General features: G+C 19.8%; 4 protein-coding genes across 4 annotated transcripts; 2 read left to right on the top strand and 2 right to left on the bottom strand.

Moving 5' to 3' along the window:
- Positions 1–694: 694 nt before the first annotated feature.
- Positions 695–2314, top strand: PADL01_1229100 (RNA pseudouridylate synthase,putative; the record flags this gene model as incomplete). The annotated part of the gene is made up of 3 exons (XM_028683255.1): positions 695–723; positions 846–936; positions 1172–2314. 3 exons carry the CDS (start codon positions 695–697, stop codon positions 2312–2314), a joined length of 1263 nt encoding a protein of 420 aa, XP_028539451.1.
- Positions 2315–2920: 606 nt separating this feature from the next.
- On the bottom strand, positions 2921–4939 carry PADL01_1229200 (merozoite surface protein 9; the record flags this gene model as incomplete). Its single annotated transcript, XM_028683256.1, has 1 exon — positions 2921–4939. One exon carries the CDS (start codon positions 4937–4939, stop codon positions 2921–2923), a length of 2019 nt encoding a protein of 672 aa, XP_028539452.1.
- A 2455-nt stretch (positions 4940–7394) lies between these two features.
- Positions 7395–10945, top strand: PADL01_1229300 (conserved Plasmodium protein, unknown function; the record flags this gene model as incomplete). The annotated part of the gene is made up of 2 exons (XM_028683257.1): positions 7395–10602; positions 10728–10945. 2 exons carry the CDS (start codon positions 7395–7397, stop codon positions 10943–10945), a joined length of 3426 nt encoding a protein of 1141 aa, XP_028539453.1.
- A 343-nt stretch (positions 10946–11288) lies between these two features.
- On the bottom strand, positions 11289–20870 carry PADL01_1229400 (conserved Plasmodium protein, unknown function; the record flags this gene model as incomplete). The annotated part of the gene is made up of 1 exon (XM_028683258.1): positions 11289–20870. One exon carries the CDS (start codon positions 20868–20870, stop codon positions 11289–11291), a length of 9582 nt encoding a protein of 3193 aa, XP_028539454.1.
- Between the last annotated feature and the right edge of the window lie 111 nt (positions 20871–20981).

A 20981-nucleotide genomic window follows, 5' to 3' on the forward strand; every position in this document is an offset into this window, starting at 1 on the left:
GTATGTATATATATATATATATATATATGTTTTTCTTATAATTATGAATACATGTCATATTTTCAAATTATTAGAAAAAAAAAATATTATAAAACGGTTCAAAATATATATATATATATATGAATAAATTAAATATATTACCTTTTTACCTTTAAATTTATTTCCATACTATTTTTTTTTTTTTTTGTCATTTTAATAAATAGAAACTTTTAATTTTTTAAAATAATAAACTTTATTATTAATAGATCCTTTCCACATAAATGTTTGGATTATATAATTATAAATAAATAAATATATATATATATAATTTTTATATCAAAAATATAGTTGAGCAATATTCAATCGTACGGTTTTTTTTTTTTCTTTTTATAGAAATATTACAACACACTGAAGAAAAAATATGTACTACATATATATTATATATATATGTATTTTTTATTTTTATTTTTATTTTTGTTTTTTTTATAAAAAAAAAATTATACAATGTGGTATTATTTTTGTTCATCTCAAACAGTATATTGCACTTCATAATAAAGGATTTACTATTTTGTAAATTATATAAAAAAAAATTATAATGAAGAAAAAAAAAAAAAAAAAATTATCCACACTAATATAAGATTATCACCTTTTAATATTTTTTTGTTATGTATTTGATTATTTGATTATTTGAATATTATGAAAAATGTGAGAAAATATGTTTCCATCTGTTCAATTAAAAAAAACGTAAGATTTTTTGTTTTTTTTAAAATGAATTGTATAATATATATATATATATATATATATTAAATACTTTGTTTATTTTTAAGTTAATTTATTTATTTATTGTTTTATTTTTTTCTTTGTAGAATATTATTGCGACTCTCTAAAATTTTATCTCTATCATCAGTAACGTCAAGAAGTAAAGCTCAAGAATTAATAAAAAATGGAGACATAAAGGTTAAGATAATGTGTATGGTGTATTATGTATATATATATGTATATATGTATATTTTTATATATGTATATTTTTATATATGTATATTTTTATATATGTATATTTTTATATATGTATATTTTTATATATGTATATTTTTATATATGTATATCTATTTATATATATGTTTATTTTTATATGTATTATTTCCTTTTTATATTCATACATGCTGTTACTTCAACCCCCCCCCTCTTGCAGGTTAATGACCAGGTTATTAATAAAAATGTTTTGATTGATGTAGATTCAAAAATTCAAGTTAAAGATAAAACGATAAAAGTAGATATCTCTACTAAATTATGGGGGATATATAAACCTAAGAATATTTTTTGTAATACTGAGAAGGATTATATATATGAAGAAAAAATACACTTTAATAAAATGATAGAGGAAAAAAAAATGTTAGATACACACAATAATTATAATAATAATTATGAGAATAATTATGAGAATAATGTCTTGGGAGTATATAATAAATATTTGAATGAAGAAGAAAATTATAAAGTTTTATCTTCTTCTAATAAAATGAAACATATCAATAGTGATAATAATTTATTAACTATTAATAGTTATAAATATAATAATTTAATAGAAAAAGGGAAAAAAAATAAAGAAAAAAATAAAGAAAAAAATGTTTTGGTTTCAGAATTAAGAAAGGTACCATCAACTTGTAAGAATACAAATATTATTACATATAACAAATTAAATATGAATATATATGATTATATTAAAAAACAAAATATGTTATATGAGAAAAAAAATCAAATAACAAATTATATTCCTGAACATTTAATAATTATTAATAGTTTAAATTCAAGCAGTGAAGGTTTATTATTACTAACTAATGATGGTGATTTTGCAAATAATTTAAAAGATATAAAAAATAATATTTTAACAACATATCTTATAAAAGTACAAGAAAATTTATGTATAGATCAAATAAGATTATTACATAAAGGTTGTATTATAAATAATCAACATATATATCCTATTAATATTGATATTATTAAATCTAAACATACATCTAAATGGATTAAATTTACATATGTAGAGAAATCGCATAATGATTTACATTATTTATTTTCTAAATATAATATAACCATAAGAAAATGTAAAAGATTTTCTTTTGGTCCTTATAAATATTCAGACATAAATACACAATTTTTAATGCCTCTCAAAATACATTCAACATTTCATAGTTTTATGACTACACATAATTCAAAACTAATATTGTCACATCCAAAAGGAAATATAATCAAACAGAAAAATCAAAACAAATTCTTATTTATAAATGAGTATTTAAAAAATTCAGTTGTTCAAGATAGTCATGATATAATAAAATGAAGAAAAAAAAAAAAAAATATTATTACATATGGGAAAGAGATGGCACTTAAAGGTTGATATTAAATGGGTACATTAATATATATATATTTATATATTTATATATTTATATATTTATATGTTTATATGTTTATATGTTTATATGTTTATATTTATATATCTTATATTTTTAAAGACATTCTATTATTTCTTTTTCAAGTTTTAAAAAAAAAAAAAAAAAAAATACACAAGTGGGTAATATTCTATACATATATTATAATCCCATGTGTGTAATTTTTATAATAATCTATTAAAATCTATTTATATTTATATTCACATATGCGTTTATATATATATATATAATATATATATATATATATTTATATAGATAAATATTTAATATGCATATATGTGAATTATATATAAAGATTAAGAAAAAAAATATATTGCATACAAAAAGGTATGAATGGAACTCTGAAATAATCCAGAATAAATACCATTCAAAAAATGAACAATTCTAAAAAGGAGAAAGGGAATGGGAAAGAAAAAGAAATAAAATAAAATAAAATAAAAAAAAAATTAATATTTTTTTTTCATTTATTGTTCATTATATGCAATTGTTATATTTGTTTAATTAGTTGATTCTTCAGTTGTTGTAGAATCTTCTGTTACAGTTTCTTCTTCTTCTTCTTCTTCTTGTTCTTGTTGTTGTTCTTGTTGTTGTTCTTCTTCATTTTTTGATGCGAGTGCATCAACTTCAGCTTCTATTTGCTTGTTGATAGCTTCAACTTCTTTTTGCATTTCTTCTTCATTTTCTTGAAATAATTCTTGAACTTGTTTTTTTTCATTTGTAGTATTGATAAGTTCACTATAAATGGCTTGTAATTCTTTTTTGATATCTTGAATATCATTGTTAATAGCTTCCATGTGTTTTTGATCTTTATTTCCTACATGAACAAATTTAATGGTTTGACTAGCATTTCCATTATTAAGAGGTTCAAATTTTTTTAATGTGACACCGATTTTTTTTACCTTAACTTCCATATCATCATTTTCATCATAATAATATTCTTCTTTAATATAATTTTCAGGATGGTTACCAAAATGTTCATCCATACCTGATACGATTGTTTTTTTTGATTGTGTGGGTGGAACTACATTAGGTGTATTATTATTTTCGATTAATTCTTTTTCAAAGAAATCAATTTCATCCATAACATTATTAATACTGTTCATAATATTAGAATCTTCAGTTGGTTCTACACCTCTAAGAGCTGGTTGTGCTTTAACTTTAGCTGATGCTGCACCTTTTGTATTTGTTTCTTGATTTTCTTCTTTTTTCTTAGGAAACATTTTATTTTTTAATTTTCCTAATAAGCTTTTAACTTTACTAAATAATAATTTAATACCCATTTCTAGAATACCTTTTTTTAATTCTTCAACATATTCTTCATTAGTAGTTGCCTCTGAAGGTACTGGTAGTCCTTTTTCTTGAGCTTTTCTTTTTTTATATGATACATATGCTTTATATAACAATCTTAATAATAAATCTTTTAATTTATTTAAAAGAGTTGTTTTTACTTGTTCTAATATGAATTCATATGATATTAAATTATTTTTGAATATATCTAATTGATCTAAAGAAAATTCTTCAAGATTACTTACATCTCCTAATTTTATATTTGTAATTTTTGAAAATGTCTCTCCTAATTCTTTACCTTTATTTAAGAAATTTGTTAAATCATTACTTCCTAATCCACCTGTTTGAGCTAATGTACTTTTTACAACATCCATAAAATTTTCTCCTCTAATCATATTTTTCATATTAGAATTTAATAAATCATCAACTGGAACACTACCTAATTCGTATGATTTATCATTGTTATCTTCGTCATTTACATCTTCATCATTTACTTCTTCGTCATTTACATCTTCTTCATCATTTACTTCTTCTTCATCATTTACTTCTTCTTCATCATTTACATCTTCATCATTTACTTGTTCATCATTTTCTGAGGTTTCTTTTTTATTACCTTGTGATTTTAAAGAAAAGTTTTTTTTTTTGTTATCAACAGAGTTGGAATAATTATTTTGATCAATTAATTCTTTAAATAAATCTTGATTCTTTTCAATAAATTCAACATTGTCTTTTAACAGATTCATTTTTTTAATAAAACTAACTAATAATGGATTATATGCTTTATTATTTTGAATTAAGGATTTTTTATTCTGTATGGTTTCAATATTTTTTTTTAATGATTCAATTAATTTCTTATGTGATTGTAAAAAATTTACTAAATCTTTCATTTCTTCAGTGTTACTTTTTTTCTCATTGTTTTTTAAATTTTTTGCTGATTTAAATCCATCCATTAAATAAGTAACTGAATCAGTGTATTCTTTTTGCTTAAGTAATTCTTTGCATTCTTCTTTTATAGCAGCACATTGAGGATCTGAGTAAGGTTTCTTTCCTTTAACATATGTATTTTCATGACAGTATTCACATTTAACTACCTTAAATAAATTCTCATAATTATTCAAAACTTTCATATCAACACCATTGTTCTTTTCATTTTTTTTACAACTAATAATGATATTGCTTCTTATGACAAAGAGCAAGAAACTGAACAAAACAACTTTCATATTCATCATCATTTTTTTTTAAATATAAAAGAAAAATATATAAATAATAACAATTAATAATAATAATAATAATAATAATAATATGAGTGAATGACTACTTTATTCACTTTTTAGAAATGTATCATAATGATATTCAAATCAAAATGTTTAAGTATGAATATATTTATATATATATATATTTTTTTTTTATTATATTTTTTTATGTCTCGTGTGCTTTTACAAATTATTTGAAAGCAAAAAATAAAACAAAAAAAAAAAAGGAGAGTCACAATTTTGTCTAACAATATATTTGTAATATGTCAAACGTTTAGGAGAAAAAAAAAAAAAAAAAAAAAAAAAAAAAAAGTGTAATATATATAATGATATTTATATATAAAGCACCCAAAAAAAAAAAAAAAAAAAAAGAAAAAAAAAAATAATATAAACATACACACACACACATATATATATATATATATATATATGCTCAGATTTTCATATATGAACATTTGGTTATTTTCATAAATTGTTATTTTATTATTTTCATTTTTGCTTCATAGTGCAGCTAGCATCATATCTAATAATTTAAAAGGACACAAGATGTATTAGATAATATTATTAGATAGAACATTTCACGATTAGATCAAAAAAAAAAAAAAAAAAAAAAAAAAAAAAAAAAAAAAAATTATTATGATATATGCACTCCTGTATGTATATATAATATTATCTTCTTTCTTTTATATATATATATATATATATTATAGTAAAATATTTTAGAATATCTCAGAGAAAAAGTTGGCAATTAATATTATGTGCATGCACAATGAGGAACGACAAAACAGAATAAAATGATATGAAATAAAATTATTATATTATATTATATTAAAAACAAAAAGGAAACGAAACCATCAAGTGTACTAGTTTATTATTAATATATTTCTATTCTAGTTACAATTCTAGTTTAAATTATCACAAAAAAATTTTAATAACCTCATTTATTTTTTTTATAAAAAGGCTCAAATTTTTAGGAAAAAATAAAATAAAATAAAACAAGAAAAAGACAAAAAGATAAAGAAAATATATAATATATAATAAATTATATATTTTTATTTTTTTTTTTTTTCTCCTTTTTTACAATTATTCTAATGCACTTTGAGTTATATTATTATTTTATTTTTTTTTGTTCTTATAAATCCATTTCTTCGTTTAGTTCACTTTTACATTTCTTTAAATTAAAAAAAGGAAGATACACATAAATATGTATTATTATATATATATGAGGAAGATTCATTTGTTTTATTTTAACGTATTTTTTTTAATATTAAATGATAATATTATATGTGTATTGAATTATACACATGTATATATTTGTTATTGTCTTTTTATGAAATAGGAACATAATATCGTAAAGAGTTTTTTTTTCTTTTATAATTGAGGTATGAATAGAAATATAAATATATGTATATGTATATATATATATATATATATATATATATATGTATATAATTTTTTTTTTTTTTTCTAAACGGTTTTGCTATTTTTTTATGTGATATATATTTCATTATGTACTTATTTCCTTTCTTAAAATACATTTTTTTAATATGTTATAGAAAGAATCTTATGAACAATAATAATTCAATAAATTTTATTATATAAATTTCGTATATAATTCTTTTAAAATATGAGGGTTTGAAAAAAAAAAAGGTAACTTTTCAATATTGGCTCTATATCGTGTATCATTGAATTGTTATAATTATCGATATTGTTTCTAATATATAAATAAATATATATATATATATATATATATAATATATTTTTATATATTTAATATATTAAGGGATAAAGAAAAAGAAAAAAAAAATTTGATAATATTTATAAAATGTATGTCACATATAATATTTAAATGGGTCATTCTGAAAATTAAGAATGGATATAAATATTTCTCTTATATGAAATAATAAAGTGCCCCAGCTTAATCATCCATATAAAAGTGCAAAAAAATATACCTACATATATATATATATAAATATAACATTTTGTGATTATTATTTTACTTTTCCTTATTAATCCACAAAAAAAAAAAAAAAAAATAATAATAAAATAATAAAAGAATAAATAAAAATATATATCCCTTATATCTTGTTGGGTAAAATTTTTAAAAATTCATTTTCAAAAAGGTTATATTTTTATACCTTATTAATATTTAAGATTTAATCACACACATATATATTATATATACGTATAAAAAAAAAAAAAAAAAAAAATATACATACATACATATATACATATATATATATAATATAACATTTTGTGAGTATTATTTTACTTTTGCTTATATTTTTTTATTATTTTCTTTATATTTTACAAATTGTAATTTAAAAAAAAAAAAAAAATGACAAATTCCTTCAAGCCCATATTATATATATTGTTCTCTCTCCTTTTATATATATATGTATATATATAATATAGTTAAAAATGTAAGAATATGTATAATATTGTGTACATATTCTTTTCTTTAATAATTATATTTTATATATCATGGGGAAAGGTACTAAGCATTAGTATGTACCCACAAAAGAGATACTCCTATTATTCTATGAATAATTATATAAATGAAGGTGAGAAGGGAAAAAAAAAGATATATCTGTTTAATAAAAAGAATAAGAAATTTTTATTTATGTCAAATATGAAAAAAAAAAAAAAAAAAAAAGAAAAAAAAGAAAACACAGAAAGGAAGGAATACTTTTACACAAAAAGAGAAAAGAAAAGGAAAGAATATTATACTTATAATAATATTTATAAAGATATCATTGGTAATTTATTTATAAAAAACACACAATCTAAATTATACAACAATATAATATATAAACATAAAATTATTCAGTTTAATACAAAATTTATTTTTCATAACAAACATTTATTATTTTATTCTTACATTTGTAAAAACGTTTTGGCTAGTTCTACCAATTTAGCTAGCCAAAAAAAAAAAAATAAAATAAAAATAAAAATAAAAAAAATAAATAATAATAATAATAATAATAATAATAATTATTATATTAGAAGAAGTGGGAAAATTTTTTTGGACACATTTAGTGGTAATGAATACGAAGAAGACCAAGAAGAATTAGAACTGGATCCAGAGTTACATGAAAGTTTAGGAGGATGTATAGAAAATGATTTACAGAATAATTATTTTGATACATTACTTGGTAGTAGTGAAGTTGATTATAATAATGATGAAGATAAATATGATAAAGATGATGTGTGTGAAGAGACGAAAAGAAAAAAATATTATGTTTATGGTAAGAAATATACTGATAAGGATTATAATTCTGAACATGTAAATAAATATTATAAACATTTACCAATATATACACAAGATGATAGTATAGTATCAAATAAAAATTTTAAGAGAATATATGAATCAAATAAAATGGAAAATTTAGAAAGGAATATAAGAGAAGAAGATTTACATTATCCATCAGTACCTATAAAATGGAAATTATATGTAGGTATATTTTTTGATAAAAAATATAATTATGAAAATGAAGAAGATAAAAATATATATAATAAATTTAATATTAATATACGTCATAAATATATACTTGAATTTTTATCATGGGTTAAATTATCTACAAGAATATATCAAAATACATCAAAAATATTAATGTTATTTAATTTAAAAAGAAATCAAAATATATTTGGAAATCTGATCTTTTTTACATCATTAAATTTACATTATGCAAATTTATTTATGAAATCCAATCCATATATAAAATTAGGATTATGTGAAGAATTATATTTATATTCTTATGAAAATAATAGTGATCATTTTTTATTAGGAACCTTTCCTAATTTATCTCTACAAAAAAATTTTCTACTTATAAAATTTTTTAATCCTAATAAATTACAAGATATAAATGATTTATATGAAAAACATATGAGATTTTATATTCGTTCCAATATGATATTTAAATTAGGTGTTTTAAAAAAAGTACCCAAGGATAAGTTACAAGATTTCTTTTTATCACCTCATCAATATTTACCTATAACTAATGAGCAAACCGAAACTGTTTTGAAAAAATTTGATGAGGAATTTAAAATATTTGAAAAATGTGTGAGTGTCGATGTAAATAGGAATAACGAAATACAAAATGTTGAAGGTGATGACAACAGTTATAATACTACACATAAGAAGTTACAGAGCAACCATGATGAAATAAATGAGGAAGATCTTGGTAATGATTATAATGACAATGAGACTTTCATTAAATATGACAACAATTGTTTAGCAGAATTAAATATTATAAATTGTAAAGATGATGAAGAGGCAGATGAATTTATTCAAAAAGATCCTTATACACGATCTTGTTTTTATGATAGTATTTTTCTATGTGAAGCAGCTGAGTTAGGTCCTCATATAAAATATTCTGAGGCATATATGCCTAAATTAAAATCAAAATTTAATTATAAATATGAATTAGATACAGATTTGAATCCATCGGAATGTTTAGAGAATAAGCCTGAATATTTAGGGAATAAACGTTTGGATGGCAAAAGCTTAGATAATTATAATAAAGTTGATTTTGATATATTAGATACATTTATAAAATTGAAATATACTAATAAGGAGATACAATTAGAAGATTCTAGTTGTAATGAAAATGACAATTATAGTGAATATAATGAAAAAAAAGAAGAATTAAGATATTCAAAAAAAAAAAATGACCAAGAACATATTGAAATATTAGAAAATAAGCATATGGTTAATTTGGATAATAATAAGAATGATAAAAATATAAATAAAAATTTTATATCTTCATATAATAATATATTTAAAAATTGGAAAAATAAATATGTTATTAAATCTGATAATATAACTGGTAAGAAGTATAGAATAAAAATTGTTGATTATGATAATGATTATATGGATTATCTTTGTAATGTTGAACAAAATAAAATATTCTATGTAAAGAAGAAAGATAAGGAGAAAATAAATATATTAAATAATAATAATAATAATATGAATAAAGAAAGATATGAAAATAATGATAATGTTGAGAATAATTCTTATCATGATATATATAATACTTTAGATGAAGATAAGAAAAATCCTTTTATTAATAAAGAAAAGGATATTATATTAATTGATAATTCATTACAATTTTTTGATCATATATTTTTTAAAGATTATTTATCAGATTATGTATATATATCATTACCACCAGGGGAATATATTGAAGATCCTTATACAATTAAAGATGAAAAGAATTATGAATTTACAAGATTTAATAATTCTTTAGCATCACAAGATGATTTTTTGAAGAGACAAAATTATCTTCCAAGTTTTTTAAAAGGTATATGGTTAAAAAAAGATCAATCTAAAATTTTATTTTATGATAAACAAAATAATGCTTTATTATTTGGAACGGGGATAGATAAAACTTTTTCTTGGAATAAAAAAGTCGATAATAAAATAATGAAGAGAGCATTAATAAATATGGAAATAGCTCTAGAAAAAATAAGGAAAGGAAGTTCAGTTATTCATGATGATGATATAACTGTTCATAATGAAACTGAAAGAAATCAAAAAGAATATACTGACCCTTATACATCTTTTAAAAAAAGATTTACGTCTGTTCATAATCAGCTTCAAACATCGGATGGTTACAAGGATATGAAACCTCCCCCCGGTACTTTCAAAAATAAAGAAAAAATAAAATAATAAATAAATAAATAAATACATACATATATATATATATATATATAAATAAATAAATACATATATATATATATATATATATATATATTTTTGTAGGACTCGAATATCTAAATCCACTAATTTGGGAGAAGACACCCGATGAACACAAAAAGTTAATTCTAGATACAGACAAAGTTCAAGAGGTCCATTCAAAATTTCTTAAAAAACTTGAACTCTATAAAGCATCTATAGATGATGATCCTTTTATTCAAAAGGTTCCTTCTGAAAATGATCTCTTAAATCATTCAGATAAGGTTGATATTGAAATTTTATAAAATCTTATAAACAGTGTATAAACAATGTAAATTTTTTATAAGTTCCTTTATTCGTTTTTTTTTTGTTAAATTTTTATGTACACATATATACACACATATATATATATATATATATATATATATGTATGTATGTATGTATGTATGTATGTATGTATGTATTTTTTTTTTTTTTTTTTGTAAATTTTAACATGTAAAAAATAAAAATTTTAACATATAAAAAATAAAAACTTTAACATATAAAAAATTTTTTACATTCATATTTTAACTTTTTAGTAAAAAAAAATTTCGCCCTCACACAATTTTCTTTTTTTTTTTATTTTCATTTTTTTTTTATTTTATTTTTTTATATACATAACCTGTGAAAATGATTGTGGAATATCTTTTGAATATAAAAAATAGCATTTTGCATTTCCCTTATAAATTTTAAAAATGAGTAATATATTTTTTTGGTTTCTTTTCTACATAAGAGTATATATAAGGGTAGAAGAAAATTATAATAAATAAATAAGACTATAAAGAAAAAATGCACGTTCATAGATAATAATGAATTTGTATCACTCCAATATGGTGGTTGAACATTATTAAAATAGATATCAAAATTTGAAAAATATTTTTGACAATGATTTAATGTTGTATGAATAAAATATAAGAATGTTTGATGTATTCTTGATATATCTAAATATTCTACTAAGAATTTAAAATAAACATATAAATAATTTAAAAATGCTTTTTTATTCATTATATATATACTATATTTCATTTGTAATTCTAAATATTTTATTGTTTTTATATAAACACTTTCTTTAGATAATTTTTTTGTTTTTATATCTTTATCTTGTTTATTCCATGTTTGTATACAATTAAAAATATCTGGGAAATTTTTATATACAAATTTATTATATATTGTAAAAGGATGTGGAACATTATCATCATCAATATATTGTTTTTCATTTAAAGACACATTTTTCATTTTATGATTATTTGTATTCTTTTTAATTTGTTCTCTACTATTATTATTTTTTTTATTTTTTATATTATTTGATGAACTGTCCTTTTTATTTCTCTTTCTTTTTCCTGGTATTGTATTTTCTTTGAGTGTAGTACCATCTCTTTCTTCACTTTGATTTCTTTCTTTCTTCACTTGGATTCTTACGTTAGAGTTGTTATAAATGGGAGGCATATCTTGTGACATGTCAGACAAAAGATTGGATGAAGTAATATCATGGATTTCTTGAGATTCCTCATCAGATTCGAAATTACAAGATGGTGCTGTTAATATATCAGATGTTATATCATTTGAAGAAGAATATGAGGAATAACAAAAATTATTACAATGATAATTATCATTATTATGAATATTATGAATATTATTATTATTATCATTATTATGAATATTATTATTATTATCATTACTATGATCATTATGATTTATTAACGAGTTTGATTGTATACCTGTTAAAAAAGATGAAGACAAAGTTGCTGGCAACGAATTTGTTCTCATTAATTTAGGACGTATAATATGTGAAAGATTTATATTATTTTGTTCATCTTCTTTACATGAAAACTTATTATATATATCTTCTATTTTATTATGATCTTCTAAATTAATATTATATATATTATCATCTTCCATAAATTTTTCATTGTTTACTTTTTTTGATACATCATATTGTTTGATAAAATTGGAAACATTCTTTTGTTCTTTTTTATTTTTTTTAACATTATTATAATTTTCTGTATCATCTATCATTTTTATGCTATCTAAGTTCTCTTTATTTATTTTATGGTTCATCTTGTGTTCATTATTTTGTAATAGTCGAAGGCTATTATTCTTATATTTATGAACTTCATTTGTATATTCTTTTTGACAATAATTTTGAGAATAATCTTCATTGCTTGTTTTTATTTTTTTTGTTTTTCGTTCTGATAATAATAATTTTTTCAAGTCAAAATTATATATGTTAAAAAAGTTTCCATATGTAAAAACATTTCTCATTCCTCTTTTTTGTATTTCTTGTAAGTTATCAGATAGATGTATATTTTTATTATATAAATAATGTTGTCTATCTAAATGTGTGCTAAATATTAATTGATTACATTCTTTATTCACTTTTTTTTTTTGATATAAAAGATCATCAAAAAAAGGAGAATTTATTTTTTCATCTTTATAACCTGCCCATCTTAATGTTCTTCGTCTATCACAATGATGATCATTATAATTTGAATATTTATAAGGATATTCTAAATCGCAATTGTGTTCATCATAAATATTATCACATATTTTATTATCATATATATTATTATCATATATATTATTATCATATATATTATTATCACATATTTTATTATCACATATATTATTATCATATATATTATTATCATATATGTTATTTTCTTCGTTGTCATTTTTTCCATCTCTCAAATCAATATCACAATACAATGACTTATCATAATAAATATTATTCAAACGTGATATAAGTGTTACACCATTATTTTGAGATATATTATCATATAATTCAATAGATCGTTCATCTTTATCTTTTGTCATTAGATTTCTTCTTATTAAGAATATACTTCCATTTTTTAAAAAAATATATATACACATGTAACTATAAAAAAATGATTTTTTTCTATATATATAATCATAGATTAAATCATATCCATGTATATCTTTATTAAAAAATTCAGTTATATAACTATTTTTTCCTAATAATTCATTTTTTGTTTTCATTTTTTTCTTTCCTTTTTCATCATTATCTATAAGATTTATATCAGTACTTTTTTTTGATACTGGCATACGTCTTAATATATGAAACTCCTTGTTATCATTACAAGATAATAACCTTGAAGAATTTGTTCTATTTATACTATTCTTAGTATGACTTAAATAAGAATTATATTTGAATTGTGCATATTTTTTATTATTAATTTTTTTTTGAATTTTACTTTTTAATAATGAATTACAAATACTATAATTATTATGATTAAAAGTATTTTTTTTATTTATATATTTTTTAATATTATTATAATATTTACAATCATTCCTTTCATATATACTATTATTATTACTACATTCATATGTATTATTATTATTATTATTATTATTATTTTCATTTGTATTATTATTACTATTTTTTTTTTTATTTTTTTTTATTTTTTTTTTTTTATTATTTAAAAATGTAATTTGATTTAATCTAAACTTATTATGATCATTAAAAAGATGTGTATTCATATTATTTAATAATAAAGAATTTTCATTTTGATTCATATAAAATGTTATATATTTTATTAATTTTTTAATTTCTTTAATATTTGGTTTATTTTTTATTATATCACTTTTTTTTTTTTTTTTTTTTTCTTTTTCTTTTTTCTTATCATCTATAAAACTAATACTATTGTTTAATTTTGTATTACTTCCTAGTTTATAATTTTGTAATTTGGTTTTTATTTGTGTTTTTTTAGAAACTAAAAATTGATTTTTATAATTCCTTAAAGAAAACCTTTGTATGTTCCCTATAGATACATTATTTTCTAACTTTTCTATAATACTCATATTTATAGATTCAACAGTTGTATTTAATTCTGATATATTAAAAGAATATAATAAAGTTATAACAGTATAGTTATATAATTGATATATATAATATAAACCACTTATATTATATATATAAAAAAATATATACATATTACTATTATCTATATAAAATGTTTTTATTATATTAATTCCACATACATTTTCTAAAGGTATAATAAAATTATCTAATAATAATTTACTCTCTAAATTATATATACTTAATAATGATGTATCACATGTATTATTATTATTATTATTATTATTGTTAGTTAAGATATATATATAATAATTGTCGAATATAAAATTAATCATACGTCCTAATAATTCATCCTCCCATAATATATAATATTGGTTATATATTTGTTTCTTTTTATCTATATATTTATCTATATTTTTATCTTTATTCTTATCTATATTTTTATTTTTATTTTTTATTAAAACATTTTCATGTAAGCAACATATACGACAATTTTCATATCTATTGTCTAATATGAAAATTCTATCCATAAACTTTTTATAATGTATATTATCTATATTATCAGAATTATCTTTTTCTTTTTTAATTCTTTTGTCATTCATATTTTTTATATCATCATTATTATAATAATTATTATTATTATAATTATTATTATTGTTGTGTTTCTTTATATTATTTATTTCTTCACATGGCTCTAACTTATTATTCTTATTAAACATTTCATCATGATAATTAGAACCAGTTTTTATTATACAATTCTTATTATTTAATATATTATCATGTAACATATCTTGATTACTTCCATATCTATTTTGAACATATTTCCTTTTTTTCATATTATAAGGATAATCATTTTTATTTGTATCATTTTTATTTGTATCACTTCCATTTATATCACTTCCATTTGTATCACTTCCATTTATATCACTTCCATTTATATCACTTCCATTTGTATCACTTCCATTTATATCATTTTCTTCTTGTTGATAATATTTTTTATAAACATCATGTACTTGCCCTTTTTCTTTTTCCATATAACTTTGTTTAAGCATGCTTCTCCTTTCATATCCATCATCTTTTTTTTTTTGTTCTATATTATTATCATTTCTTGATTCTTTAAAACTATACATAAAGTCATCCTTATTTTCTAATCCTTCACTTCCAAGTAATTCTCTTCTACTATAATTTATATCATCATGTTCTCCTTTATCATATGCATATGTATTCACAGAATCATTTTTCCATTTATTATAATCACCTTCTTCTTTTTTTATCAATCTATTTATATTATCTTCATTGGAAATCATTTTTTTCTTTGGATTCTTCATTTTATTATTTTCAATATTATTGCTGCAATTCATATAATGAGCATCAACATGTTCATCATTTTTTAATTTTTTACCACTTCCATGAGATTCTTCCTTCATAATTTCATTGCTTTCCTTTTTCTTCATAAGAACATTTTTATCTTCATATTTTTTGTTGTCATATGCTTGACGTTCCATATGCAAGAAATCGATATCATCATTTGTATTATTATTAATCACATCATTATTTTCAACATTAGAAAAGAACATGGATGTATTATTCATATTTTTATTTTTGTTTTTATTATTAATTTCATTTGATGAAAAGAAAACATCATTCCTCTTCTTATTATTATTATTATTATTATTATGTTTCTTTTCATTTGTATTATCTACACTTTTTCTCTTAGATTGTTTTTTTTGCATGTTATTAGAACCGCATTTATCTCGATCATTTGAATCATCATGTTTTTCTTTAGAAAGAAAAATATTCTCATTAGGTTCAAAAGTATTGAATATTGTAAATTGTGGATTGAAGTTATCCCATTCAATATCTGAATTATCAGCATTATTATTTTTTTTTTTACTAGTTGATGTATTTTTCTTTTTATTTTTCTCTTCCTTTTTTTCATTTTTTATACATGTTCCTTTATCACCATCTGAATGAGCATTAGATTCTCCATTAGAATATGCAATAGATTCTACATTAGAATGCACAGCAGATTCGACATTTGAATATACATTCGATTCGATAACACACTCTGCATTACACAACGTGTTAGTGTTTATAGTTATTGATTTATTCTTATCTTTCTTTATAGAAGAATTAGAATCCATATTAGATGTTTTATTCAAAGTTTTTGTTGAATTGTTAGGATCACTTGGATTTTTACAGGTAGATTTGTCTATAGATAATGTTTCCATTACATCGTTGTTTATATTTTTGTTATGATCATTGTTAATATTTTTGTTATTATCTTCATTATTTATATCTTTAATATTTTCATTATTCATATTTTCAATATTTTCATTATTCATATCTTTAATATTTTCATTATTCATATCTTTAATATTTTCATTATTCACATATTTATTATTATTTTCATTATTCATATCTTTAATATTTTCATTATTCACATATTTATTATTATTTTCATTATTCATATCTTTATTTACATTTTTTGTATCCTTTTCTATCATGTTTGCCCTTTCTCTTTTTGATTCCTTCCTTTTATCATTGCTTCCACCCGACTTACTCTCCCTCCTTTTTTCATTTGTAGTACTGCCTTTACTATCTCTTTTTTTTTCATTAATATCTTTTTGTTTATTCTCTGCCTTCTTTTTGTCAGTTGAATCCTTTGCTTTACTGTCCCTTTTTTTGTAATTGTTATCCTTTTGTTTATCTTTTTTTTCACTTGCTTCTGTTTTTTTATTTACTTTTTTTTTCTCTGCACTTTTATCTTTACTCAAATCAACAACGTTATTTACATTTAAGCTTTGATCAATATTAAATAAGGCAAATGCATGATTGTTTTTTTTATTAATATCATCAATCTTAGAAAATGGTTGTGTAACTATAGGGATAGTAGATTCATACATATCTTTACTATCTTCCTTATTATAATTATTTCTTATTATGTCTAGAATTCTTAAATTAACTTGACTATTAGTTGAATCTAATGTATCATATTCTCTTAAATAATTTGTAAAACTTTCAAAATAATAATCATCATCTTTAAAATTATTATTGAGATTATTCATATTATTATTATTATTATTATTTATATTATTTATATTATTCATATTATTCATATTATTCATGTTACGTGGAGTGTTACTGTTAGAAGGATTTTTTTTTTTTTCAATACTTGCTTCAACAACATTTTTTATACTATCTCCTCTAACAATTTCATTATTTGTCATGTCGTTCATATTTTTTAAAGTATACGATTCATTATTTATTTCTGTTTTTTTCTTAGAGTTTTTAGTTGTTTTTCCATCTTTATTACTATAACTACAATTAGTATTATTACTATTATTATTATTATTATTGTTACTGTTTATGATATTATTATTCATATTATTATTTATTATATTTGTTGCATTTGAAATGATCGGTTTACTTATTTTTTTACTTTTCATAGATTTTGTTTTTTTTTCTGTATTAGGGTCTTCATCTATACTATTATCGTTGCTAATGCTATTTCTTTTTTCAGATTTGGATATGGTATTTTTCCTTTTCTTTTTTTTATCATCATCATTATTGTTGTTATTATTATTGTTATTATTATTATTATTATTGTTATTATTGTTATTATTATTGTCATTATTGTCATTATTGTCATTATTATTATTATTATTATTGTTGTTGTTACCACCCCCACCAGTGTTACTATTACTATTACTATTATTATTATTGTTGTTATTATTATTGTTACCACCCCCACTAGTGTTACTATTACTATTACTATTATTTTTCGAATCACTTGAATTATTTGGAGAGTCATTACGAGATTCCTCGTCCTTATGAACACGACATAAATTATTGCTATCGCCCTTAAGAATCATGTCCTTAGAAGTTGGTATATTTAAAATATCATGCAATACTTTACATACATCAGAATTCATAACATTTTCAAAATGTTTTATAATTCTTTCTATAACTATCATAAATATATAAAGTAATTTATTTACAATGGATGAAAATTTTATATCACACCATTGATTATCATAAAAGCTATATTTGTTCTTATAATTATTTTTGGGTATATATTCTTTTTTCTCATCTAATAATGAGGAGAAAGAAGTTTTTGTTGTTAGGTGTTCACAGAATGAATGAATAGAACAATTCAAAATATGAATAACATCTGGTGTTTTATTATTATTATATTTATTATTATTATTACTATTATTATTATTATTGTTATTATTATTGTTATGTTCGATTATATTTCCATATTCATCATATAAATATTTAATTTTTGGTGTTATTCTATTTTTAACTTTTTTATCTGCATGCTGATAATTCTCTTTGATTTGTTTTGGTTTTACAACCTTGGATTCTACGTCCTTTTCAATAATATTATAATTAGGACCTATATTACTAATATCTATTTTAATATTATAATAAAATGGTCTTAATCGTAATTTTAAAACTTCCAATTGTATTATATAAACAGATCCGTTAGAAGCTCCTATTACTAATTGATCATATTTTTCTGACCACGTTAAATCCACTGCACATGTCTGTTCTTCTAAAAGATTTTGAATAATTAAAAAACAACGTGCATATTTATTCATTTTCTTTTTTCTTTTTAATATGAGTTTTTTTTTTTCCAAAGAATATTTAGTAATATTTTTTTTGTCTTCATTACCACAAATCATGTTATTCTTATAATTCATATTATTCATATTATTCATATTATTCATATTATTCACATTATTTTTATTATTTTTACTATTCATATCTTTTATACATGTTGACGATTTTCTCTTCAATCTCTTCAAAAATATTTTCCAAATTGATATAACCCCGTTGTCACTACACTGACAATACAAACTATATAATTTTTTTTTCTGAACATCGATAAATACCTTTTGTCCTATTTTGGCTAGTCGTATACAACTTCCATGTCCATCTAGAAATATTCTATTCCTATTAATTTTTTCATTGTTTTTTATTTTTAATAAGATACCACAATTGCGTCCATTATTTGGAATATGAGTAATGCTAGCATATTTTCCAAATGTATCAAAATAAATATGACGAATAGTAGGAGTATCTATATTTTTATATTTTTTATTCATATTCTCTTCATAGATATAATGAAAATATTCTCTTGCTAAAGTTTGTGGTGCAGTAACAAGATTGTTATGTAAACCACTTTTTTTGTCATATGTAAAATGACCTACATTATTATGATATATATTATTTGTATTATTATTATGATATATATTATTAGTATTATTATTATGATATATATTATTTGTATTATTATTATGATATATATTATTTGTATTATTATTATGATATATATTATTAGTATTATTATTATGATATATATTATTTGTATTATTATTATGATATATAATATTTGTATTATTATTATGATATATAATATTTGTATTATTATTATTATTATTATTCATTCCACTTATTACATATTGCTCATCTACATTTGTTTTTCCATTTTTCTCATAAAAATTAGCAGAATAATTTTTGTTATCTCCAGAGATATTAATTTTTTTCCATATGCATGTAATATTATCACTACTTTGAGCTATAATAGAATTATTACTAGGATGAAAACATACACCTTTAATATTTTCTGTAGTACCATTAAAAAATAATTTATGAACGATAATAGATCTTCTTAAATTAAAAATATATACAACACCTTTTGATACACCACATACAACATGTTCATTATCTCTTGACCATGAAAGATCAAAAATTTCTCCATTTTCTGGTATTTTTACACATTTTGTCATCTTCCATTCTTCTTTATTTCCTATTGATGAATATGTACTAATCATATTATCATTATTGTTATTATTATTATTTATATTATTCATATTATTTATATTATTCATATTATTTATATTATTCATATTATTCATATTATTCATATTATTTATATTATTCATATTATTCATATTATTCATATTATTCATATTATTCATATTATTCATATTATTCATATTATTTATATTATTCATATTATTCATGTTGTCGTTATTTTTTTTCATTTCATCCATTATTTTTTTTTTTTGCAAATCCAATTCATAACACACCAATGTGCCTCCACTATCACAGCTAGCCAAAAAGAGACCATTAAAACTCCAACGTATCGTATTAATATAAACAAGTTTATGATCGTTGCTTACAAATAATAATTCAATATTTATTTTATTATTCCTTAAAGATTTATCATATAAAGGAATATGATATATTTTTATTTGATGCAAGCTAGAAATTGCTAGTCTATTCATATCACTATGTGACTGGAAGTCTAAGCTTGTGATCTTCTCATTTTCAGAGTTCAAATTTAGTTTCTCAATATACATCTTTTAAAAGGCCATACAAAAAAAAAAAAAAAATATATATATATATATAATATAATATACATATGTAATATATGTATAATATTATTTATACATTTAATGTATATTTTTATA

Source organism: Plasmodium sp. gorilla clade G2 (assembly GCF_900097015.1).
Source record: "Plasmodium sp. gorilla clade G2 genome assembly, chromosome: 12".
Lineage (NCBI taxonomy): Eukaryota > Apicomplexa > Aconoidasida > Haemosporida > Plasmodiidae > Plasmodium > Plasmodium adleri (nom. inval.).